The sequence below is a fragment of the Dermacentor andersoni genome, chromosome 7, assembly GCF_023375885.2.
Source record: "Dermacentor andersoni chromosome 7, qqDerAnde1_hic_scaffold, whole genome shotgun sequence".
Classification (NCBI taxonomy): domain Eukaryota; kingdom Metazoa; phylum Arthropoda; class Arachnida; order Ixodida; family Ixodidae; genus Dermacentor; species Dermacentor andersoni.
Window position 1 is genome coordinate 136,656,223 of NC_092820.1, and position 27,576 is coordinate 136,683,798.

The following is a 27,576-nucleotide window of genomic DNA, read 5'->3' on the forward strand; positions in this document are numbered from 1 at the left end:
CGCGAGAAGCGACATTGAAAGCACACACTATCGCCGAGCAACGTGGTTGTGAGGACACACCGTTTCTATAGTTAATTGTTGTTTGCTTCTTTTTTGCTGTTTTGCTAGACCCCTCCACGCCACCCATGCACATTCAAATAAAAGGACGCAGGGGCAAAAGACGACAGGAAGGAGTTTCGTGCAGACGACAAAGGGCAAAAGGTCAGGCTGTTGTGTGCACCCCGTTTGTCCATGCAAAGTTTAAATTGCGCGTATGGTGATTGTGGGCGAGCGCTGCAAGAGAACGGGCGCGCACTCATTTCTTCACGATCGTTACGTGGCGAAATAAAAAGCGTACGACACGGGCACGTGCATAGGTCACTTGCATCGTTTGACCTTCGGGCGACAACAAACTTCCGTTCCGACTAACGCCTTTTCCTCCTTCTCCTCCTGTTTCTCCTTGATACCGAACGAAGGAACACAAGCCGGCAGGTGCTATCTTGGGACGCGAAGGCTTCTCTAATTGCAAGTTACGCGAGATTCCGTCATTTGTGCTTGCGGTTGTAACGTGCCCTACGAAACGGCTGCAGAATTACGAGGACGAAACGAGAAAAGAAAACGTGGAAAGCTGCGTATCGCTGCATGCAGTTACAGTGACCGAACCCGGGCCGACGAAAGGAGGCGAGTTTTAGACGTCGGGGACATAATCATTCAAGGTGAGCGTGTTCGTGTAACACGCGGGCGTCTTGATATAGCAAACGAGGATCGCGGGCCGGCGTGATCTCGCCCGCGAGGAGACGGAAGGCGAGAGTGAGGAGGTGAGTTTTGTCCGACGAGAAGAAGCGTCAAGCTAAAAGGAGTCGCATCGGTGGGCGGTGCGTCAAATCGCTCCTTCGACGGTCCAACGAAGTGCGTGCCAACAGCCGGTGAGAAATATGTCTCCGATCGGACCACTCCACTCCAGCCTTCTCCTTGTTCTTCTTGGCTTGCTGCTGGGTGAGTTTGCGGCCTCACAATCTCGCAGCCGTTGAATGGCAACGTACGCATGCTCTTGCCGCACCTTGTGTATAGTAATGCCCACTTCATTCAATCCTTTCCAAAAGTAACTCAGAAGAAATTATATTAAACATCCCGGTTGTGAAGTCGGGTGCATGCGGAGCTAAGTTAAAATGGTTCAGGCATCTTCTTCCTGAAAGTTTGCGTGCAAATTAACAATAATTTAACAAAAACCACTGTGCGGTCGCACGCCAAGAAAAACACTCGAAAAGTGCGCTTCGGTTGACGCAAGTTAGCATAAAGTCCAGGATGCACCATCGACACAACAAATGATCTACGAGGTTACATTTTCATGTCATTGTTAAGCTCATAAGAGGCGGTTTTTATCAAAGAAGAATATGACAAGACAGCTATTTTCTCCACGTACATAGCTCGGTGCTGGCTTCAGCATTAAACCTGGGTAATTAAGAAAATATGTGGAGGTGAGGGTTGCAGGAAACTTCACGTTCGCAGTGTGCCAATAGATAACAATGTCACGTTGTGGTGACATTGAAGCAGGGCGCACAGTATGAAAAGTGTGAGTCACGTATTTAACACAACCGAGCTCTCAGTTGTGCATCATGCACAGATAAGCAATCAGTAAGTTGATAAGGACTGGTGAGGGGTTATATAGGCCTCACCACGATAGATAATTTATTGACGCTGATGATAAGGTGCTATGAGTGATAAGGGCTTATGATATTCGGAGCAATTCTGACCAGGGTAATATTTAAGCACCGATAAGGGCTGATAAGGGCCAGATCAAGTGCGATGACGTTGATAAGGACCGATAAGAGCTCAGCTCTGGCAAGAGGTCACTACCGGTGTTCCTCAAGGATCCGTTCTTAGCCGTCTTCTCCTCTTATTGTTCGTTAATGACAATTCGTCAGCAATTCAACACTCTCCATTCCTTATATAGAGCTGGGGACTTAAAACTGTTAATGTCACAACGGCGCCCGCCGCTATCAGTGCGTGATCGACGAAAGACAGGAGACGACTGTAGTCCAACCCGCCAGCAAGGGGAAAGAGCCCCGTCTTTATTTCCACAGCCATTTAAGTAGAACCAGCGTGACGTCAGTGACACGTGGTTCCATATATGCGTCAGGCACAATGACTCGGCGCGCCCTGCGGGTGCGTGCTTTCAGCCGCAGAGAAATACATTCCAGCATAATTAATGATTGTCGACAGCGTTCGCGACAGCATTGGCCTCCGAAACGACATTTCTTTGTTTTTATTCTCAAATTAGTGCGCGGAGAATATGCTCATCTTAAATGCTTCCAAAATTATGGTGTTAAGATATACGCGAAAAAAGCCACGTGCAATTTTCGTACGCTCTTCGTCATGCTCCATTGCCTACGGCCGATGAAACGAAAGATCTTCGTGTGCACTTCGACAAGATGCCGTGCTTTTCGGCGCAGGCAAGGTGGGTGAAACAACGTGCACTTCACACTCCGGTCATTCTTTATCGAATGATGCTTGACTTTCCCTCTCTGAAATTGCATTATAGTGTGCGCCTTCCGCTACTAGGCTATGCTTCTGTAGTTCTGTGCTCGTGTACAGTACTGACCTCATTGAACGCGTCGAGCATAAATTTTTATCTATGTTGAAACACCACCTTTGACGTTCTGGTGACCAGAGTCCGGCCTTTTTATATATACCTCAACTCCCTCCTCTTAAATCAAGACGTTATAAATCGCACCATTCGTTCCTTTAATATGTTTTTCGTGGCACCTTAGATTGTCCAAACATTCCATTGCTTTCCTCTTTCTGCTCCCCCTTTCCCTTCCCCCAGTGTAGGGTAGCAAACCGGACGCTCGTCTGGTTGACATCCCTGCCTTTCCTCTCTTTGCTATCTCTCTCTCTCTCTCTCTCTCTCTCTCCATTGTGTACAATTTTGCGTACCGCAAGGACATACCCAGCAGTACTGCGCGTTTTCTGCGTGGCCTTGTTACAGTACTTACTGTTCTATGTCTCGGCTTCAAAAAAAAAAGAAAAGCTTACAATAAGTATTCTGCCTCTACTGACATATATATCAGAGTTTAATCCCTGTTTTCTGTGCAAGTGTGAATAATCCTTTATGATTAACTCACTTTTAGGCCCAGCTCTTCATTTTCATTTTGTACCTCACATTGTTTTGTGTACTATATTTGTCTTTTCTGTACATTGAGATTTGTATATTACCTTAAAATGCACCAGTACAAAGGCTTCCAGCTGCTCCTGGGCAATATAATAAGTGCTTGTTTGTTTGACTCATTCATTCATTCATTCATTCATTCATTCATTCATTCATTATCACTGTTAATAAACATTCGTTTGACTAAAAAGAAACGAACAAGCATAATGACAAAAAACTAGTAAAAGGGGCACAGTAACGAGGAGGACAGGAAAGATCAAGTGCGGTGACTGAGAGTGGCAGAAATGGTAACACTCGCAGGCGGAATCCACACACCAACGACAGATGGTGTATGCGTAAAGGAGCCATCAATGCAAACATGACGGTGAGCCCTATAGCCGGTGTTAATATACCCTGGAGTAAAATATGTCCGCGTTGGACCGAGAATATTTTTCTTGCTCCTGAACCACGAAGGAAATTTCACCGGTGGCTCCGTCAGCACAGAAGGGCATTGATAATACGGCGGGAGCAAGCTCCGCACCACAGGATCACTATCTCAAACAAGTGGATGACCCGGCACTCGCAGTAAAACGCATAGAAACTCCTGCTCCAGAAGCACCGGAACCGATAGGCATCCGCTTTTTACAAGGGCTTCATAACGTTGGCATGTTTTTCCGTAGGCCGAAGCACACCCTCGAGGCTTTTGCTTGCGTACCAGTGAGTGTATTTACGTTGAATTGGGAAATGCCTTGTAGCGTTGGACGCTGTATCGCAGGAGACCTCGGCAAAGATACACATGCGTAAAAGAGAATTCACGGAGCAGCCCCCAGTGTTTCTTGATAGCATACGGAAGATGTCGCGTATGACCAAATTTTTTTTCTTCTGATATTCGAATATGCAGTGCCGCCTCATTAGTCTGCCGATTGTCACGCCCAGAAACTTGTTACTGCGAGCATACGGAATGGTAGATTACGCAGCGAGAGCCGTGGTCGTTCCGCAAGCGGCAGGAGGGGAAGCAAGGGAGCAGCGCAGGTCACGCAGCAGGTGAGCTGGGCACAGGTTGTTTCTCCCAAAGCTCGTCCCCCCACTCTTGACACAGAACTGGCACAGGCACATGCCCAGATTAGGCGTCTCACTGAAGAAAACGCAAAACTCAAATCAGAAATCACTAGCGTACACGCAGAATTCGTAGCACTTAAAGATGAATTGCTTGGAAGAAATAGCACTACCCCTACACAAAACACTTCAACCCCACCCCCGGAGAAGCGGAAACGGGAAGAGCAGCCAGCTCACACAGTCACTTCAAATCCGACACCGCAACGAGCAACCGCGCAGCCCACTGCACCGCAGGGAGTCATACCCGTCCAATATGCCACTCTCCAGAAGGTAGAAGAGGTAGTAGCAAAAGCTATTCAGAGCCTTCAGACATCCCTACAAGCTACTATGCAGCAACAACTCACAGCTATACAACAGTCAGCGGCACAACAACAACAATTCGCAACTCAACAACAACACTCTAACACTCAGTTGGCGGAACGCATCATGAGACTAGAGGAACGCATACTAGCACTGGAAGCTCGTCAAAGCCGGCGCCCCAAGAAAACAGCTCATCAGACCCTACCAGAATTGCCAGATTCTCTGGGCTCCCCAGAACCCCATCTTGTGCACGCATCACCACCCCTTGATAACCAAGATGGCTCCGCCCCAACATATATGCAGTAAGCGCGGGGGCTCCCCAGGCGAAACCACGGTGTGGCAGTGGAATTGCCGGGGCTACAAGAACAAGTATGGATCACTGATACAATACATCGCGACATCAACAAGACCACCTGAAATCATCGCACTGCAAGAAACGAACACACACGTCCGCCTACCCGGATACGTCACTTATGGCACCGATACAGGGAGCAGCCTTCACACCCTGGTCAGTAAAAAGCTAGTGGCCGTTCAACACCACCTCCAGCAATCCGAACCGCTTGCCATTCTGCTCGAAATTATCCCACAGGCAACAAAGAAAAAGGGTCCCATGTTTGTTCTAAACGTCTACTGTCGGCCGAAAAGCGCGCCATCGGTCCCCAGACTGGTTTTAGAGCAAGCCACGCACGCAGCAGGCAACCATCCGCTTCTAATTGTGGGCGACTTTAATGCAGCCCACCCCCTCTGGGGTTATACGTACACCAACCCCAGGGGAAACATGCTTCACAAAGTTATTGAGGACCTGGATCTCACGCTCGTCAACGATCCAAGGAATAGCACGAGGCTCGGCACAAGTGTGCAAAGAGACACGAACCCCGACTTAACCCTCACCAGAAGTATCCCCCAAGCTTGCTGGACCAATCTGGAGGAATACCTAGGCAGCGACCACGCGCTGCTAGCCACCACTCTCCATGGTCTCGAATACAAAGCCAGGATAGGCACGGCTCGCCTCACGGATTGGACCAAGCTGCGGGAGATAAGAGAAGAAAGAGCTGCGAACGACCAGAGCCAACAGCTTCAGTCAATTAAGGAGTGGATCACTCAGCTTCACCAGGATGTGAAGGCGCACACCAAAATGCTTGAAACATCCACCACCACTCCAAGCATCGACGCTCGCTTGCTCCACATGTGGGAAGCCCGGCGTAGCCTGCTGAAGCGTTGGAAAAGGCAAAGATTAAATCGCAAGCTCAAGAGGCGAATAGCACTACTCACACAAGAGGCTGCGGAATACGCTACCACGCTATGCCGAGAGAATTGGCTATCCCTCTGCGACAGCTTGAGAGGAAGACTGAGTACTTCCAAGACGTGGAAGTTATTGAGGTATTTAATCAACCCGGCCAGCAGCAAAACGGAATCCCACCACAATATGGCTCGAGTAATTCACCAATTTCCTGGAAACGAGGCGGACCTCCTTTTGACTCTCAAAGCCCAGTACTTCCCCACACAGACATCGGAGCCTCTGCCACCCTACACCGGCACCCCTAACGAGCTCCTAGATGAGGACATTCATCTACATGAGGTAACAGCGGCGATAATGGGCTTGAGACGCCACACAGCCCCGGGAATGGACCAAAATACCAATAAGGCACTTGTAAATCTTGACAGCCCCTCGCTAGTAGAGCTTACCGCTCATCTTAACGAAGTATGGAGGACAGGAAACCTTCCCGAGGACTGCAAAATAGCCGAGGTTCGTCTGATACCGAAGCCAGGCAAGCCACCAGCCATTGAGAACCTACGACCGATCTCCCTCACTTCATGTGTAGGAAAGCTCCTAGAGCACATCGTTCTCAACCGGCTACAGCCATTCCTGGAGGATTCTGGGAAACTTCCAACAACGATGATAGGATTCCGTCCACACCTCTCAACTCAAGACATCCTACTTCAGCTGAAAGAGGAGGTGATTGTACCAGCGACACGCAACTCCCCCACGGCTATCCTCGCCTTAGATCTTAAAGGGGCGTTCGATAACGTCAAGCACACAGCAATCTTACAGAGGCTAAACGCGCTGGGCTGTGGGGCCAGGACGTACTCCTATATCAGAGATTTCCTCTCAGATAGAAAAGCCATCCTAAAGGTCGGGGACAAAGCCACAAACCCCTTCCTACTGGGCGGGCGCGGCACACCACAGGGCGCAGTGTTATCCCCTCTCCTTTTCAATATCGCCCTAATAGGCCTACCGCCGCTCCTCGATAACATCCCAGGGATCCGGCATGGCCTATATGCCGACGACATTACCATCTGGTCGTCCACAGGGTCCATAGGGGAAATGGAGAACCGCTTGCAGGAAGCTGCAGACGTGGTGAGCGACTATGCTAAGTCATGCGGGCTCAGCTGCGCCCCCCAAAAGTCGGAGCTACTCCTGGTCTCACCTCGAAAGAAGCACACATCCGACTCGCCCACTATCAACATACAACTGGAGGGACACACCATCGTTCCGTCTCAGAGCGTAAAGATATTGGGAATGGTTTTCCAGTCGGATCGCACCAATACAATATTAATTCAAAAGCTTAAGAATACAACAGCCCAAGTTACGCACATGATCCGGCGAATAACAACCAAGACAAGAGGCATGGGGGAGGCGGACACGCTTCGGCTTGTCCAAGCCTTCGTCGTGTCTCGAATAACTTACGCTATTCCATACGCACTACTCAACGAGACGGAACTGAAGAAAATCAACACAATGATCAGAAAGGCATATAAGCAGGCGATGGGCCTGCCAACCAGTACTTCCACAGAACGCCTACTACGACTAGGTGTGCACAACACGGCCGAGGAGCTGATCGAGGCACATTTATCCAGTCAACGAACAAGGCTGGCGGTTACGGAAGCAGGGAGGTCCATTCTCTTACGCCTGGGGCTCTCTGCCCCTCTGAGCCATCCGCCGCCTGAGACTGTGAGCTTACCCCATGCCATCCGGAGAAACATCACCGTACGTCCTCTAACTCGCAATATGCACCCAGTGCACCACGCAGAGCGAAGGGAGGCCCGCGCCCTGGCCATACACAAGCGATACGGGACTTTACCCTCTACAGCCTACACGGACGCGGCTTCTTACTCCAGACACGCAGCCACAACAGCCACCGTAGTCGTCAACACAGAACATCGGAGCAGCATTTCACTCACACGAAACAATCCCCTCCAAGCCGAGGAAGCGGCCATAGCCCTCGCGCTCTCCCAAACAGAGGTTGAAGTCATAGTGACCGACTCCCAACAGGCGTGCCGCAACTTTGCTAGCGGCAGAATTCATACCACTACGCTCCGGATCATCAATCAAAAGCCGCCAACGAGATCAGTCATGATCATCTGGGCGCCAGCTCATCAAGGCATTCCTGGCAACGAGGTCGCCAACCACGTGGCTCGAGATCTGACCCACCGAGCCGACGCCGAGAAATCTGAACCCGAGCGCATGCACCCTCTAGTCTCTTACCAAGACATCACACAACACTACAAGCTCACCCGCAGAACATACGCACCCCCACACAAGTCACTACCTAGAGAGCAGGAGCGATGCCCCGAGCTCTACAGGTTAATACATTCCCCCACCCAACCAGAAATCACCTCGTAGACCCTACAAAATTCTCTCCGCAATGCCGCTTCTGCGCAGAGCCCGGGTCCCTCAGGCACATAGTAGGGGGTTGTAGAGCGGCTCCATTAAATCCTCCGGACCCTTACCCCACTAACGAGCTTTGGGAGAGAGCCTTGGCCAGCTCCGACCTCGAGGATCAGCAACGGCTGATTGCGAGGGCCCAGGACGCGGCCCGAGCTCAAGGCATCCTGGAATGAGGACGCCTCTCCAAAGCTTCATTCACCGAATAAAAAAGTTTATTCTCTCTCTCTCTTACGCAGCGAGACATCACGCCTAGTGAACGATTTGGCGGCCCACTTTTCTGCTGACATCGTTAGACCTTGGGCGAATAGAAACTTTTCAAAAGAATTGATAGCTTTCTGAAACCTCGCTCGTAGTTCACGTCTGTTGCGATCAGAGCTCCATATACGGATGTCATCCCCATATAAAGAGATTTCAAGTGATCTGGGAATACACTATTCCAGTCCAATAAGAGAGATGGTAAATAAATTCGAACTTAGACACATATCTGGGGAACTCCTCGTTCCACTGTGTGCGGAGCTTTGTCACTTTCTTTTGTGGACATGTAGACTGACTGATCAGTGAGGTAGTCTCATACAGCGGCACCTACTACCACCAGCTCCAACGTACTTCAGAGCGTATAAGATAGTCTCGTGAGTCACGTTATCGAACACTCCCTTACAGTGGCGTAGCTAGGTTGCCTGGCACCCGGGGCCCATAGGTCTTCTGTCATCCCCTCCCCTACCCCCCGTCAGGTGTAGTCAAAGAAGGCGAGGATATCAACAATTTCCGTGTGTCTTCAGACAACAATTTCCGTGTGTCTTCCGTGCGTCTTCAATATAGAATATGGTAGTGGGAACAGAAAACCGGGCTTTGAAAACTTGGGTCTTCATGATAATGATAAAGGTGACGATGGTGATGACGTGCATCTTAGGCTGTATTACCTGACCTGTTTTCTTTTTCTCGATGGCAGGACAATGCAGCGCCCAACTGAAGAGCGGTTGCAAGATGCAGACACTGCGCGACTGCGGGTCCGACTATGTGGTATACAGCAACAACACAAGACTGCCGGAGGGTGGAGTGGAGTTCAAACAGAACTGCGAGTGAGTGAGCGGAGCACGGCGTGCAAATCTGTGACATGTAGAACCGGGTCAAAGCACCTGGCGTCAAACTAGTGTGATACGTTAAGTTGTATTACCGGCTTCAAAATGCTACAGCTCCCCTTTCAGAGCACTCACCACTATCTGTGCAATGTTCGCTCAGCTCCGGTGAAATTTCAATTCCGCAGGCCTTCTCGTCAACTTGTGGCGGTTGTTTGTTAACCGCGAGCGCTGGCTCCTCCTCCACGAGCGCAGATGAACCGACATTGCGATGGGCACGTGGCGCCCGTGTTCTCAGAAATTCTTCAAAGGACGCCTCGAGAACCTCGCCCGCATCGTGACCATGTTGGCGCTGAAGGAGAAAACAGGAGAATACAAGAAAATATGTGCCGGATAGTATCTACTGAGAGACTGGACAAAAGAGAGTTTCACTGGTAAATCTGGGAAGACGTGCTGTAAAGAGTCCCAAGTCTTGATTACACCATGTAGGGACAGTCATTTTTGTCACGTGATGCTGTTATGGGCATTGACAAATTGCGCCATGTCGTCGATTTGCGCCATTTCGGTGTTTTGAGCCAGTAAGAAAGGGCGCAGCTATCGGCTGACAAGATGACAAATGAGAGTTGACAAGATGACGAAATCGACATTGTGGCGGAATTCGATGCCTTCCATAATAGCCCCTCAGAACTAGGTTCTGCTTACACTCAAAGGGTGACCTTCCCTTATAGGATAAGTGTGCTGCAAACACGGCGAAAGACGCGCGATATCCATAGCGTCATTGAAGTCATTCTTTCTGTCTGTGGCTTCGGCAAAATAGTTTAGTGTCATGACCGGCTGGCGAGAACAAAGACGTCCAGTGCGTGTGGAATACGATGTATCTCAGCTTAACGTATGCTGCCACTGTTTAAATGTAAGGCTCGAGCTCTTTAAATAGGTCTTTAGATCGTGACAAATGCCGTGAGTTTCAGGCAGTAAACAGCCAAAACAATCGCCAGTTTAAACAGATTGAAGACTTCAGAAACGAACTATTTAAAGTGAGCATTTCACCGGGAACCTATCGTCAAACCTTCCAACCCTCACTCATGCTTACCTTCTGCGCACGAAGGTCAGCGACCCATCGTAGACCATTGAGTGGCTGCTCGCTCACGCAGCTCTGCTCTCTTTGCGCCTCTTTTGCGCCGCTTCCTTTGCGATACATTGCGTTAAACTGCATTTAAACAGAAACTATGTTGAACGTATCACAAAGCCGGCAACAACGCCCAAGGGAATTTCTATAGCAATTTTAGAATACTTTGGGGCGGCTTCATGGGCAAGTGGACCTCTTCAATCTCATGGTCGTTATTTTGCTACGATAGCAGTTAGCGAAACCGGGCGGACAGGAGCATGAGAACTGATATTTACATCGTGCGCAATTGTATGACAAGAACCTGTCACAGCGTCCCGGATCGCTCAGTACGGAAGCAAAGTATTATCCATGAAATTTTAGACATTCCCAAGCTTAAGGAACATTCTAAAAGCCGCACGGCGCACGTATTCCAGTGCGGAAACTGCTAGATGTATGTGGGCGTACCAACTAATTCACATGGTTCCATAACTTTAACACAATACATGTTCCAAGACAAAAGACGTGCATCATTAAAATTCAAGAATATGGAGTCATAGATGGTCGTTTCGGTCTTTCGTAACAAACCCACAAACTTTTAGTCGAGACAAGAAATGGCGGCGCAGTATTCTGGGCGCTGTCATGCATATACAGAACTGAACATGTGCCAGGAAGATCACCACAAGAACTAAGATAGACGAATCAGCGTTTTTCTTGTTCATATTTGCCTTTGTGGTGTCCCGTCTGCACACAGCATGTCTAATTCGGACGATTACCAACCAGCCGAACTCCACGTAGTTTAGCCACGCATATGCTTGTATCGAAAACGAAACTTTGTTCTACACTTCCCGGTGAAAAAGCCCGATATCATAAGGGAATAACAGAGTTTGGTTCCTTCATTAAGCACTTCCTTGTACAGACCTTGGCGTCTCAGACTTTCCCTTAATTCCCTAGTGAAAGAGTTTTCTTGTAGCAGGTTGCTACAAGAAAATAGTATGGAGTTTTCACAGCGGAAACATTCCAATTGATGAAAGATTTGTTCTGTTTTGGGCGTCGAACCCAGGACCAACACCTTTCAGGACAGGTCGCTCCGCCATCTGGGCAAATCAGAAAGCTCTGCAATCGCAGGACGAGGCCTGAGTGATCGTCAATTCGAAGCACGGGAACACCAAATATGGCAAATTGATTCTGGCGATAAAAAATCACATGGTATAAAAAGTTTCACTAAACTGAAATGATTTGTCATCCACCTGAAGCACAAATACACCTGACCTTGGTGCGAATCCGCCCGAACTAGCACACAGGGTACGGGAGAACAACCTCCCGCGTGCACGCTAGCCCTTTGACATGGTTGGCGGTGTGTTGTACGTCTTACAGCGGCAACTGCCTTCCCTCGTGCGAAAGCACACCAGCATTTTCCGTCATTTCCACGTGGCAGCTAGCGCTTCGAGCTGCTATACTGAATTACACCGCTTTCGGGTGGAGCCAAGCTTATACAGCTCACTACCTTCGGGATCGGCCCAGGCGTTAACGTTTTGTACCCTGAATGCAATTAATTAGTCGTCATTACATCGTCATCAACGTGCTGAGGTCATCACAGGCACACTCCCGTCAGACACACACTTGCTCACCCTACAGAAACATTTTGCCGCATCTGGAAACAATCTTGGCGAACTCGAAATGTTTCTTGACAGTCAGCTACATAGAAAATGTTTCTCGTCACCTTGATTCGCATGGTGTGTGCGATCTGCATAGTTTTCCGTTGGGAATGCGGGGCAGGGCCTTCGATCAGTATAATATCAGGCACTTTCAGCTGCTTTCAGCGCATTTCTCACCTGAGATCTACTCCACTGACGTCAAATACTTCTCTCTATGAACCGGTGTTACATAATCAGCATCTTGTTATTTCACGATGGCGTGAAACTTATTCTAAGGTTGATGGCAAGACGATGGTGATGTGTCGTTTTCCACTCTTTCGGTCTTCTCCATTCTTACAGGCTAGTTAACGAAGCTACCTTCTGAAAACTTTTTTTTTTTTTTTGGTGCCCGACACTAAAAAAATAAATGATGCTCCTCGCTTGCTTTCTACTCCTGTCGCGCTACCATAGGAAGTTTCTTGATACTTGTTACTAACAATGAGCTGAAAACCGTCACTTTGAAGGTGAGTACACCAGATCAAGATCTACAACTTATACTTTTAGAATACCACAACTACTTTGAGCAAAGAAACTGACTGTTCACTAAATTTATGTGGCTTGATCGAAGGCCTATGAGCCTATATAAGCCGCATTGACCATGAAGAACTCATAAAAAACGTGCGCTGGCTGCTTGAATAGACTTTTTAGAGCGCACTCATGTTGAGTGGAATTTAGGATAGGAAGTACTTGCGAGGTTTGCCTAGTGAAACTAATATTCTTCGGCCAATCTATATATGTAGTGATTCTATATTTTTAATTTACTTGTAGCGTTTGCGATGTTTATATTGCGAATTTTCTTTCTAATTATGACAGTTTCTGTATCTGCACTGTATCTGTAGTGTTAGTGACACTTCTAATGTAGTAACGTCCTTTTTTTTTTAATTGTGTGGTGTTGTGTGACGCATATATATGTTACTCAAACAAAAACGAGTAGCCGGCACCATCTACTGGGGCCAACACTTCTTTGTCATTTATTGTCAATAAAAAAGTGCTTCCAAATTTCATACGGCGAAATATATATGGCGCCTATATTATGGCATAATAACGATTGCTGATTTATTCACATGACAGTTGAACCATTGCATCATTGGTATGACTAATTTACCCAAACTAATTGAGCTCCAGCAATTCGAAGAGCAACGTTCGGATTAATCTAAACGACTTCAATCGTTGCAATGGTTGCTTGCGATCGCGAAAACGAATCTCAATTTGCATTGATTAACCGCGACTGCTGAGGAAGATAAGCTTGACCGTGCTCGAAATGCCCACGTAACTACACTCGATGTCTACCAATTCGCTTTGTAATACCTCTAAGAGTCGGCATAACAGATGCAATTAGACACATGTACTCAAAGCCGCCACGAGAGTTTGGAATGTTTAACACATTGACTGGAGTACCTAAAGCATGGCCTGGCGTTCATGTTAAAACGAAGCTTTAGCTCGGGGTCAGCTTCATAGTTTTTTTTCTATTCAAATGCATGTAAAACGCATAAACGTTTTTATAAGCGCACCGCTGCACCAAGTGGAGTAAAACTTGTTACATTTGAGTGAGAAAGTACTGACAAGTGAGAAGTGAGAAGACAAGAACTGTAGAAAAGCAGAAAGCTTCACATATACACAGAAGTACCAGAAAACGACATCACCGTGTGGTAAACTGCATATGTTACGGCGTCTCAAGCGGGCCCATGATTTACAGTTTGCGTGAAGTTATTATGACGCTTGCGGGGGTGTTGCAAAAGTCTCAGTTCCAAGTTAGCGGAATATTTCCATGCGGCGTGCAACGCATCAATTTTGCTACCTTTCGATGTCTCGATAGGTGAAGCTTACAGAATTGTGATACTTTTTATTATACCTCCGTTTGACTCTTGTAAACTTAGTACTTAAGTTTCTTTAATGTTTGCAGTTTTCAGGTTTTTTTCTAAAAACATTGATGGCATAAATTGAAAAACCGACTTCCTAGAGAAAGTTCCTGGATTTAAACTTCCTTTTTTTAAGTACGGTAAACCTCGTCAGACAGGTGCAGTGGTTGCCGACAGAAGCGATTTCTCCGTTCCCGTGTATATGAATAGGACCCTCGAGCTGAAGCTTCCGCTTCTAGCTTTTAAGCAAAGTTCTATGACATGAACTTCTTGAGCGCCAGCACCACTGAACGCTTGGTTTCATGCAGCCGCCTTTGATTCTCGCAGGCTGTACCTGAAACAAATCGAGTGTTCTCAGAAATTCGGCGAAAAATGCCTCGACAACCTCGCCCGCCTCGTGAGCACGCTAGCGCTAAAGGCCGCTGAAGAGGACTTCGAGGCCGCCTGCACAGAGGGCAACGAACGCAACGACCGTGAGTGATTGCAGCTTGCAACCACATTTTGGGGAGATTTGACCTGTCTGTTGCAGTGTTCTACTTTGGTCTTTAGATTTGTCCTGTTGCTCTCCTTTCTTCTTTCCTTTTCCTCCCCTTCTTCCTATCTTCTATTTCTGTGTTGCTGTCACCTCCCTTCAGAGGAGTAGGCAGGCGTTGTGCCCCTTCCGGTGGCAGTTGCCAGCCTGCTCCTCGCTTTCCCTTTCCTGATACCTGTGTATATGTGTATATGTGTTCAAAACAAATAATAATAATAATAATAATTTTGGGGCAGAGGGCGAGATTCTTGGGGGGGAGGGGGGGAGGGGGGGGTGATGAAAAAGGCACTCGGCTGTCGCTAGATGGTTATTGCTGTATATTGCACCCGATGAGTGTACACCCGGGGAGAGCAACACACGTGGCAATTCGATGGCCCTCTGATCAACCATAACGCATTAACTTCCAAAGAGATGGATCAAAAGAAGGCGACCCATAGGACTTGATGACAGGAGAGGCGCAACTTTTATTTTCTGAAGGCAGTGAAGGCTCATGTAATTACTCAGTGGTACTGTTGCTGTGGTTTATTCTAACGTGTCTTCCTTTTGGGTCATTTCTCCAAAGAAGAACCAAAAAAAGATTAGGCCAATAATGAGTCCTACTCATAATACATTATTATACATAATTAAAAACGTTGAATGTACGCCGCGCTGGCTCAGTGTCGTCAGTATACTGTCTGTTAGCACGAGGTCGAGGGTTCGATTCACGGTCCCGCAGGCCGCTTTCCATTAAAGTTTAAACGACAGAAAATAAAATTTCCGGCATAACCTATCTCAGCATGGCTGTTGACGTTATTGCAATTGGGATTGAAGCAAGGTGGCGACACCAGTAATGCGACGGTCGAAACTTGTCATAGATGAGGCGTTTCCTGCAGCCGGGCTCCACTCTCGTGCTTCCCTCCGGTCACGCAAAGCCACCTAGCGGTGCAGTTGTGAAGTCCGCGCATGCCTTGTGTTTGATTAATATATTTCATTTAGACAAGATTATATCGATATGTATAATGTTGTTTCGATTTCGCCCAGCACCTGGAAAACTTTGAGGGGCTTGTTTTGTCATTGGGGAGTGGCACACCTAGTGACACACCTAGTGACACATACCCAGTAGCCAAAGCTGGCACGAAAGAGAGTCACTGCGAAACGGCGCATACCCATCGTCACGCATCCTGCAACACGAGTTTGTCGGACAGTTGGTTTAGAACCCGGTTCCTTCAACACAGCAGTCCCGCGCGACCGATACTCTAACCAATAAACCATGAACTGCCCAGTGGCCCTACTTTGGGTAAAAAATGTTGGGCGCGGACAAATAGACCAACGGACAGACATACGGCAAACTGGGGGAAATTTCCAAAGAGTGCTAATCGCAATGAAATTCGGACTATTTGATTGTTGAACCACGCTATAGGTTATCGCAGAACCTGTGGCCGCTGAGTAGCGTAGAAACAGTGAAAGTAGTCGTAGCCTTCCAGCTGCTTCGGTGGATGCCAAAGCAGTTATTAACGTAAGTTGAGCAAGTTATTGCGCTGACTATCACTTGTTGGGTGCTTGGTAACGTGTGGGAAGTAAATGGTAATTTTGTTAATCTAAGCGTAGGTGGCTAGCACATTGCATAAACCAAGAACAACGGTAATAAATACTCCTAGGATGTGCCACGAGCGTAAATCGCTCAGTTTTTCATAACACAGTTACCGAGTCATGAGCGAGTGCGCAAAGCTTGTCGCCATATTACGTCATCAATTGAAACAGCCAGAAGATAAGCGTTTCGTGTAAATGGAGAATATTGAATTTCTCGATCGCACAGTCTAAAAGACCCTCGAGGATGCCTTACCAACTAGTCCAAGCAACCACTTTGCTAGATCACAAGTTCCGAAAAGTCGACGTTTACTATCGGTGCACCGTAGCAAAAGAAATACGACATCACGTCCATTACGTCTCGACATTGTCAGCCCCAGAAAAAGACTAAGTAGACCAGATACAGCTGTGTTTGCTAACTCCAAGTCCGCATAGATTATAGATAATCAAAGGTATATGGCACGACTGGTAGGCAACAAGCATTCTCATTCAGTGACATAAGAAATAGGTTATGAATGCAAACAGCCTCCTTTCGCTGATTCGCCCGTTTTCGTGGTGCTTGGTTGCTGGTTGTAGGGTGGACTTTCACAACCAGCACAACAGCTCTCGTTTTCTGCCGCTGCCCTCTTCCCTAGTGGTGGCTTCGGGAGAGGATGATGACAGTCACGTTCTGTGCTAGATCTCCAACGCTGGAGACGACAAGCATATGAGAAATCATCTTATATGTATAGCTACCTATACTGCCAATACAGTTGTGGTAGTTAACGACTCTGTTCGATAAGCAATTACGCAATGAAGCAACCGGCGCTCATTGTAAATCCTCACTGCCACAAAAATAACGTTCAAGCGCATCATTTGCATAATGAACTAAATAGCTTTCAAGAACGTTGGCTATTCGCCTACATTTACAGTCGTCGTTGATAGTTTATGAACAAATCTTTTTCTTGCGATCGCGTAGTTACATGGTATTCTTGCACCCAAATCTACTAAATGCCACACAAGGTGACCTTTGTGCCCACACTAGGTCTTTGTGAAACTGTCAGCTGCCGTCGTCAGATACCTCGTCTTTTCGAACACGAAGTCATTAAGAACTCTGACAAAGACCTCATGACAAGGGCGGTATAATCACGATTGAATGACAACAGTATGATTACAATAGAATGAGGAATAAAGATTGACGACGATGGAACGATGAAGGCGGCGTGACAACGGGATGACGCTACTGAAGTGATGACAACAATAATACGACAGTGTGACGACGACGGCATGATGACTGTGTGACGATGACGTGACGAAAGTCGGATAACAAAGATGGAATGACGTCGATGCAACGAAGACGATGGCATCACGACCCCGAAAACATACCTGGTGGCCTAAGCAAATAGTCAACATAGACCACAGTGTCCGAGTAGAAGGCATGAATACGACAGCATGACAATAGTCAGTCACGAAGCTAAAATGACGGCGATTGAGCGACTACCGAGCTATCATGTTGGCGGTGTGACAAAGCATGCATGACGACTGTATGACGACGACGGCATAACGAGAGTCATAACAAAGCTGGAATAACAATAAAGCACCGACCACGGCGCTATCATGACCACGAGCCCATGCCTAGTGATCCAAGCTGTTAGAGAACTTGGGCCACTGAGTGTGGGTAGAAGGCCTAATGACCACGGCATGACGATATTAAGATCACGAAGCTGAAATGACGACAATCAAACAACCGTAACGGCATCTCTACCAGAAGCACTTATCTAGTCGCCCAATCAAATAGAATTGAATTCTGGGGTTTTTCGTGCTCAAACCACAATTTGATGACCTGGCGCGCCAAGAAAATACACAACTTGGGTCACTGGGTCGGTGCAAGAAGACAAGACAAGACAAGACAAGACAAGACAAGACAAGACAAGACAAGACAAGACAAGACAAGACAAGACAAGACAAGACAAGACAAGACAAGACAGACAGACAGACAGACAGACAGACAGACAGACAGACAGACAGACAGACAGACAGACAGACAGACAGACAGACAGACAGACAGACAGACAGACAGACAGACAGACAGACAGACAGACAGACAGACAGACAGACAGACAGACAGACAGACAGACAGACAGACAGACAGACAGACAGACAGACAGACAGACAGACAGACAGACAGACAGACAGACAGACAGACAGACAGACAGACAGACAGACAGACAGACAGACAGACAGACAGACAGACAGACAGACAGACAGACAGACAGACAGACAGACAGACAGACAGACAGACAGACAGACAGACAGACAGACAGACAGACAGACAGACAGACAGACAGACAGACAGACAGACAGACAGACAGACAGACAGACAGACAGACAGACAGACAGACAGACAGACAGACAGACAGACAGACAGACAGACAGACAGACAGACAGACAGACAGACAGACAGACAGACAGACAGACAGACAGACAGACAGACAGACAGACAGACAGACAGACAGACAGACAGACAGACAGACAGACAGACAGACAGACAGACAGATAGATAGATAGATAGATAGATAGATAGATAGATAGATAGATAGATAGATAGATAGATAGATAGATAGATAGATAGATAGATAGATAGATAGATAGATAGATAGATAGATAGATAGATAGATAGATAGATAGATAGATAGATAGATAGATAGATAGATCCGCGCATCCGCAAGGAAGCTGCGGTTGGGGCGAAGCGTGACAAGCAGCCAAGGATCTTTGAAATCTATCTAAAGCTTAAGCGTCCTCCAAATTTTTGCACTCCTTGGCGCTTACCTGTATCAAACGCTGCTGTAGCCAGGTCGACCAATGCCTAGTCTAAGACCGATCACAGAAATAGACTGGCGAGACGAACATTACTAGCACGGTGTCTACCAACCGGGAAAAACCGGGAAAACCGGAAATTCTCAGGGATTCTGAATAGTCTGGAAAAACTCAGAGAAAACTCAGGGAATTTGTGCTTCACTCAGGGAAAATTAATTGTCATATTGAAAGGGAACGAAAGTCACCCTACTGCTGGCTCGAGTAAAAGAGGGGAATCGTAACTAATTGTCTTTGACGCCGTGTCGTCGGCTGGAGGAAGTGTCAGTGTGCATACAAAAACTGTTTTTCCGAACGCCCGATTTTTTTTTAAATACGTGATAATGCGGATCGCTTCACGGCACTACCACGTGCCCCATAGAGTCAATGTGTAAGAATGTGCGTAATTTCAGACTCAAGAACCCTTCGCTGTCCGATTTCCCGGACTTTTTGCCGCAACCGCAGGTAGGAAACGGAATTAATCAAAGCCATCACCGCCGTTTTGATTATCTCGCAGCCTCAAACCAGCGCTCTCGCACGCAGATCCGCTGGCAGCCGCAGCCATGGTGCACCAGTAGCCACCGTGGCAGCTGTAGCTGCTTCAACGTTCGCTATTAAGGTTCTTGCCGTTCGGTGCCGTGTTTTTCAATGAAAGAATTCGCCGCTGTCAGTACTGGCCCTGACTTCACCTCTGTGATCCTCGCGATTGGCTTCGAAGCTTAGAAAGCATGACGCGCTGCATATAGCCGGTTTCCGAAAGGTAGCTTCTTCTCAGCACAGAAATGTTCCGCGGTGAAGCGTACGTGAAATATTGCGGTGAAGCTTAACAAGCGCGGCAAGGGGCAGTTGTCACTGGACACAGTACGTATTCCATAAATATACACGCGTGCACCCACCGTCTCCTGTGACAGTAGGAGCACCGATATGCCTAATAAGTGTACTGACAGACTTTCAGAGCTTTTTCGGATGTGCCTGTGGGAATTTGAGCCCTTAAGGGCAGTAAAAGACGCATTCATTTTTTCGGACTGCCCGATTTCATTTTTAGGACGTTTTCGTGGCCCCTAGAGAGTAGGAAAAATCGGAAGTTGACTGTACAACTGACCAAGAGGATGCTTCAAATAGTCCGCGGGGCAAGCGCATGGCGGAACGAGAACAACAACAGAAATGACCGTCGCATTAACGAATGATCGGGAAAGGAACTGTGCCGCCTCTTTGAAGGAGCATGAGCTGAAAAACAATGTGTTGGCTGACGCAAAGATGCAGGTGACCTCCATCCAAACCAAAATAAACTCTTGAAAGCAGTGAAACACAAAACGAGGCCATTGTGCGTGGGCTCAGAGTATGTGAGAACAGTTGAAGTCGAGTTTCGAACTACTGAGAAAATCTTACTTCTGACAAAGTTTGGGCCTAATACCAATGATCTTGTTATCACATGATAGAAATAGCTCATTTTCGAAAATATTTGCTTGTGTATGTATCTCTTTTTATTCGTATTTGAAAATGTACGACTCGATTTACAATGGGCTTTATCATTTTTCTTTTTCGCAGATATTTTATTTGCAGTGCATTTTCCTATCCCCTACCTTCAGTTTACTATTTTGTATAAAATAAACACTACTCCTTACTATTGAAAGTGGATTAAGTTTTTTTTAATGTTTACTCGAGAATGACAGCATTGGGTGACGCGGTGTCCCGCCTGTCTTGACATAAAATAAAGTTCTGTGTCGCTCAGAGAAACCCTGGAAAACTCGGGGAATTTGAAAATGTCAACTTGGTAGACACCCTGATTGGAAATGATCTTGCACGTATGGATGCTGCGAAAGATTCGAGCCAGATTACCGCTTCCTGTCCAGATTTGACACTGCCGTGATGTACGATCAATGAATGCGATGCAAGCCCAGAAAAGGGAAATCGCAGCTTGCACCATGGTTCGAAAATAAGCAGCGGGAGAGCGTGGGACTACCCTAGTCTACCCTAAGCGCATGATCCTGAACGATATTTTGCTGTTACGACAGCTTAAAAACAGAGTTAGTTGTTAATATTATTGCATATAACTAAAAATAATAATTGAGCACTGTCTGTCATATAATAAGAACACTGTGATAGGCTTGAGAGAAAGTTTTTCGGTGGTTAAATTTGTACTTGCTACGCGGCCTCTAGCAGAGGATTGTGCCCTCACGACGGGCCAGATTACGACGGGCCAGCCCTGCGGAGTAGAGGTAGTTGTTTTTTTTTTTTTTCTTGTTTTTTTTTTGGCGTGGTCGATTGTTCTTTCTACTTCTGCAGCAATTCGCTGGAACTTAAGAGCTTCCGGGGCCAACCAAAAAGTGTTCTGTGTGCAAACATCATGTAGCTGTTGTTGATGTCAAGGGTCGACCGTCACGGCGTCATGGACATTTTGTTACGACGGGTTATGCAAAAAAAAGATTACCGTAGTCGAATGCAAACATGCACGTGCACATAAAAGGACAAATATAAATGGATATATATTTGGCTGCAATTTTTTTTGCTACTTTTTTTGCTTGGGATACAATTTCTCTAGCTTTGGGCTGCGCCACCTCGTCGGGCCTGACAATACTGCCTAGCGCAGGCGCAGCAGTTTGTCTCCGGCTTCGAAGTGGATAGGTCACATGTCACACGCACTCCTGAAGAGCAGGCAGCTTTCAATCAGCAACACCGCGAGCAGTACCAGGAACGCGCCCGTCTACGGTGTGCCAGTGCTGAAGCACGGGCACAGGAACAGGCTCGTGAAGCCCAGTGCAAGCAGCAACTGCGCACTGATCATCCCGAACCCTACCAAGCCGTCGTTTAACGAACCACCGGCATGAACCGTCGGGATTAACTTAGCGATAAACACCGCGGACACATGTTTCGATTTCACTGGTTAACCACCGGTACGGAGTGCTTTGGCGGTGATTTCTTTTTGATAAACGTTTCGGAAAGCACTTCGGAATTCCTTCGGCGGACATACAAAAGCATAGGGTAGAGATTCAATTACGGATATCGCTGCAAAAATAAAACGTAGTGTGCGTTTTGGCAAAACACCTGTTGGGGCTGCCATCTCCATTCCTATTTCCTTCTTATGGATTGCAATTCCAAAAAATTACCCTTTCATATGGGTATCTTAATGCACTGAAATACGCTTTCTGAGAGTACAATTGGGTGAGTGACAGACACAAAAGAACATGCTCAAGGGTGCAATTTTTCTTAATGTGCATCGTGCAGAATTCTTTCGGGCCAGATATAACCAAGTTTACGGGTAGAAATGTTGCTTTCAAGTCAGCCAGATACTGTGTGCATCCAGTGCCGTTTTGAACATCTTTTTATCACTTTTCATGTCCCTGAATTTTCGCCCTGTTACAATTGCCAAACCTTTAGGTAAGGATTACGACGACACACTTTAAAAGTTTAGCAATCGTAATTTTGCAAGACTGAGAGAAACTGATATGATAAGTTTTGTTTCCCATAAGGAACTTTTTTTTCTTTATTCAACTGATTGTTGATGCCCGTTTGTAAAAAAAAAGTAAGTACTTTATTGCCGCAATGCGTTCATCCCGCCTAATATAATAAATGTAATTTTTGAACAATCTATAGATTATAGAAACACCGACGGCATAACAGTTCTCCACACTTTCAAATACGTCTAAATAAGCGCGTCACTGTGCTCAAGGTGACTCTATGTAGACTATACTGCTTCCTTATGTTTCTATGCCACACTGTTGGGAAAAGAAAATACGTAACTTTTCCTTGGGCCATTTTCTTTTTATCATAAAAATGACTTTCTGACATTCTGCAGTGAATTTATTAATAGTCGCAATGATTCGCTTCACTTTACCTTTCCTTTCTCTTCCCATCATCTTTACATTGACACAAAAATTATACGTTATTGATAAGCCGATTGTGTATTTGTTGCCAATATTTCCTATACCGTAATAAATAGATGAATAAATCAGTGGAAGAAACAAAAGAAAATCTAATTGTGTGGTTTATCGTCTCGAAATTGCACAGTGTGGCTGTGGGGAACGTGCGTCGTAGAACCACCGGTGGTCAAAGGCAACGAAAAGAGAAAGGAAAGCGATATCCACCTAACATTTCCTTCTTCCTCCACGCAGTGTACAAGGCCAGCATCAAGTGCATGAACTCCGTCGGCGCCAAGCTTAACATCTGCATCAAGAACCTCTACGAGGGCCTGCAAACCGCCGTGTCCAATGCCCAACGCGAGGAAATCGTCTACTACTCCTGCTGGTGAGCCAATCCGTCTTGCGCCCGATACACGGGCAGTGCCTACCGACATTCAAAGACCATCAGGAGTAGCCCGCAGAGAGAGAGAGAGATACGGGCTCTTACGTGAATCTTGGAGAACTCTGCCTGGCTGCATGCCTAGCAAGCCACTGCATATGGTATGATGAAAAAAGAAATAATATGCACAGTGCAAGTCGCGGACACACGACATGCACAGGATCCACCACAACGTGCAGCATACAGAAGGTGTCTCACTGAGGCCAGCGTATCTAAGAGAGATGAAAATGGTCTTAATTTATTGCCTGAGATGCACAAGAAGCCATAGTACGTCTCGTTAACGTTCGTACATGTAGCATGGTACGAGTACACGTCGCAAGCTGAAAGCATTACAGTCTTCGATACATGTTCTTCTTTCTAATTCCAATAACCTGCAAGCTCAGATGAAGTAGACTGCGTGTGTATTCTGGTACGCTCTATGTAGCGCATAGTGGCGACCTTATTTCTCTAATCTCAAGTCACAAATGTTTAGCAGTGTCGACATATACCTGAAATTCACATAGTATATATGTAGTGGTATGCTTCTTTTTCTTTAATAATTTCAGCTATAAATCATGTACCGACTAGCCTTGATTTCGGTTCTCCTTCGGGTAGTACGACTGGCACAAAAATTTTGTTGGTCTGCTCGTTTTGATTCAAATCACGAAATGCCTTCACAAAGTGAAGCCTACGTCATACCACAAACAAAACTGCTCGATTAAGCACAAAGCATAATGATGTAGAATACTGCTCTGTTGCAGTACGCTGGGTGATCCGCCGTGGTGCCCCACTGCACATACCAAAAACTCATCCCTATTGGGCCTGTGTGCTTGGAACATTTTCACGGTGTTTCTCTCCAAATGCAACGCAAATGGCGGTTGTAGTAAACCAAAACATTCAACGAACCGCATCCGGCAAGTGCAGCGTCTATCGCTTGCGGCGCTCTTAACTATCTCTCTAACTTGTCGCTGTTCTTCTTTCCCGAAAAACGCTTCATCAAAGTGAAATCCTTTCCGGCGGAATATGCAAATTTATTGTCTTCACTAGAGATCTTTAGCTTGTCTGAAAACTTGTTACCGTTTGCGGATTAACGGGTTTCACGACGCATAAAGGTGAGCGGCCGGTTTGGTGGCGCCACCTGTGAGTGCAGAGCTCAACCACACAAACACAGAACTAGATCTGCAATACGGAGCCCCACATTACGCACTGCAAGGGGCTCCGTACTGCAAATGTAGTTCTGTGTTTGTGTGGTTGATGGAACACGAAGGCATGTCTCTGAGGAATCGTGGTTGACGAAGCGTCACGAGATGTCGCTACCGGGGTTCGGTAACCCGTTATTACGAGAACGTCATTGCGTGTACCGGAATACCGCACGCGCTGAAACTATCCTTAACAACGCTGTCCATCCCCGAACCATCGCAGTTCGTACCACAGCACGGTGGACTGCGCCGAGGCGGCACTGGCTGACTGCGACGAGCCCGACTCCCCGGCCCGCGAGTACATCACCAGCGTCATGGAGAGGGTGTTCGGCCAGGTTCTGGAGCTTGTGTGCGGACCCTACTCCCGCGGGTCCGCCAGCTGCCGAGAGCAGCCACCTCTGCCCCCTCTGGCGGCTAACGCGCCCAGGACGCCGAGCCTCGTCGAGCTCGCCATCCAAATCGCCACGTCGCTCCGGAAGAAGCCGTAGACATCGGTTTTCAAACGCTTATTGAAAGAAAAGGACACAAAAACACATTTCTAGCAGCACTGCAAAGTATTATCTAGGGTACGGAAAAGCACCACCTCGTGAAAACCTTTCCCTCCGTCCTGTTCGACGCTTATTGTATTTATTTTTTTATATAGTTTCAAAGGAGAGATTGGCGCCTTTAGGCATCACCGGCTATACTACTCCCATGGCAAAGCGAATGACGTCGCAAAGAGCACGAGCACATACAAACTTCAGCACACGAATCTAGAAGGTCACTGAAGATGTACAAGGAACATTCACAAAAAAGTTTAAAAAATGTGCAATATTCCATAAATAGATAAAAGTGATTATAGTTTCTTATATCTAGCTGAAATCAGTGTCTTTATGCCTGCATGCGTTTTTTTTTTTTTTTACCTTACTCCCTTTCGTTTATCCCTCACTATCTCAGGCCTGATAAGCCTGTGCTAGGCTAGCCTCTCCAGATAGAATTAAATATTTTCTCTCTCTGCCTCTCGGTCAGCGAAGTCACTGCTGGAGCTACGCGTCTAAGAAACAACCCACCTGAAAGTTCGCAGCCATGACGTCATGATATTGCCACCCCCAACCTCCAATCCCTCTCTAGAAAAGTAAGACACAGTGTTTTTATATTGGAATGAAGACGAGGTAGGCACCTGTTCCGGCATTAAGCACGTTGAAGGTTACAACTACGACGACACAACTGTATCGGAGAGTTAGGAAACCATAGGTGTGCATAAGAGAACATATAAGCTACTTCAACGTGTGAAGAGAACTCTGGTGTTCTTTTTATTCGTTTCCTTTTTTAGGCTATGGAAGGGGAAATGATAGCTGTAACATTAAGAGACAGGAATACATCGCTGTTGATTAGAAAGTGAACAGGAGTTCTCCAAATGGAGTTTGGCAGCTAGTCATGTGACTCGCAGAGCAGATTACCGGTTATAAAAGGGACACAATGGGTGCCAATGTACGAGGAGCGCAGCCGAGGACGGCAGAAAAGTACGTTGTTAGATGAAATTGTATATTTTGTGGACTCGTGGCTGTAGCTTCAGAGCCAGTGGTCAGCTGAAGCTCTCGGAGACGACACAAGGTGCAAGGGCCGAAGCCCCCAGGCCAGCTGAACTGCTTCCTGGTCGCCGCTCCTCATGCTCCGGCCCCAGGCTAGCTGCGCGTGGCACGGACGCATAAGCCAGGCCCAGCTAGCGATGATGGCGACACAGCAGCGCAGCCATGCAGCCGGCGTTCCCATAATATGATAATGAGGCAGATGATGTTCTTCAGGGTTGCTTCTACAGCGGAGCCCGGCGAATCCCACCTCATGTAAAAGCTATTTATAGAAGGCAATAATAACAACCACGACAAAGGGACCCATGCAGAGCTGCTGAGTCCAGACACTACATCTTGTCGCACTCATCTTGTCCTCGTCGTTTTTTGTTTTCTTAGCTATTAGGATGTCACAATTACGAAGCTTGTTCATGGTCATGCCATGCACTCGCCTGTAAATGGACACGGGCCATCTGTCTTGGCATGTGCTATTGTGAGCCTTTCAGCGCCATCCTACATGCTATTTCCAACTCGTCATCAATCACCATCACCCACACACAAATCATTGAGCGTAAAATGTGTCGTTCCTACAAAAAAGCTTGTACAAATATTTCTGAATAAACCCTCCACCAATTTATATGTAGGTGGCTCAATTATTCTGCTTGGCTGCCACTAATGGTGCCTTGAGTAGGCATCTTGCCTGATTTCTTTTTTACTGCCGAGATCGTTTATTAGCTAGGGAATGTGTTGAACATGTGCCTCTGTTTCCAGGGATCTCTAAGAATTTTCAGGTAACATAAGCAATGGCGTGGTAAAGTGGGGGAACAAACCGAAGCTTTTGAATCTTCAAGCATATATAGCACTCTAACCTCTACTCTATGCGCCTCTTCTACCGATATCTACCGTTATATTAGCTGAATATATTGGTTGAACTTGTCCATCCCCGGCTCAACATAATTCCCGGGCTGCTCTCAAAGATGCGCAGAGCAAAGAAAAAGGCAACTGTTCGGTGGGTCTGAAGCCCGAGATGAGTGTAAAAGCTTGTCGTTTGCCTTGGCCGCCAGTGCAGTATGGCCCCTGCGGAAGTTATTACGCTCGCCATTGGACCACGCAGTGGAGAACCGCAGCAGGTGCCATTGCGTCGACTCACCAAGAAAGGACACAAGCGCAGAAGCACAAAACAAAGGACTCAGGAAAGCGGATGCGCGTTCTTTTTGTTTGTTTTGTATTTAGGTGCGTCAAAATAATTTCTCGTCCTCATTAAGGACACTAATGTTACCGAACATATAAAACAAAATGCAGATAATGAACGGACACTGCATATAGTAGTATATCGGTGACGCAGCTTATCTTGAGAATAGCGCTCGTTAAATTCAATATCAAGGAGGCCGTTAATTTCTAAAATATACGAGTTCAGTTGTTCCAGGTCCACTGCTGATTGACGAGCAAATTCTGGCATCGGATCTAAACGAGGAAAGGAAATCTTTTGACTGGTTCGTTTGCTTGTGACGTGCGTCCGCATAAAGGTTGAGACTGGAAAAACGGCTCCTTTTTCCAACCCGAAAATTCGGTTTATATCACCGGGTAGTGGAACAATCGACAAAGCACAGGTCAACAGACGCAAGCATGATTGGCAATCGTGGGGCAGCTAACCTGTGTGGTATTGTTTATAAAG

At 46.9% G+C, this 27,576-nt stretch overlaps 1 protein-coding gene across 1 annotated transcript; it reads left to right on the top strand.

The window, feature by feature from the left end:
- The first annotated feature begins 699 nt into the window (after window positions 1–699).
- LOC126534593 (uncharacterized) lies at window positions 700–26,538 on the top strand. The gene is made up of 5 exons (XM_050181860.3): window positions 700–975; window positions 9,163–9,292; window positions 14,275–14,420; window positions 22,990–23,122; window positions 24,578–26,538. Exons 1-5 carry the CDS (start codon window positions 915–917, stop codon window positions 24,840–24,842), a joined length of 735 nt encoding a protein of 244 aa, XP_050037817.1. The 5' UTR covers window positions 700–914; the 3' UTR covers window positions 24,843–26,538.
- The last annotated feature ends 1,038 nt before the right edge of the window (window positions 26,539–27,576 follow it).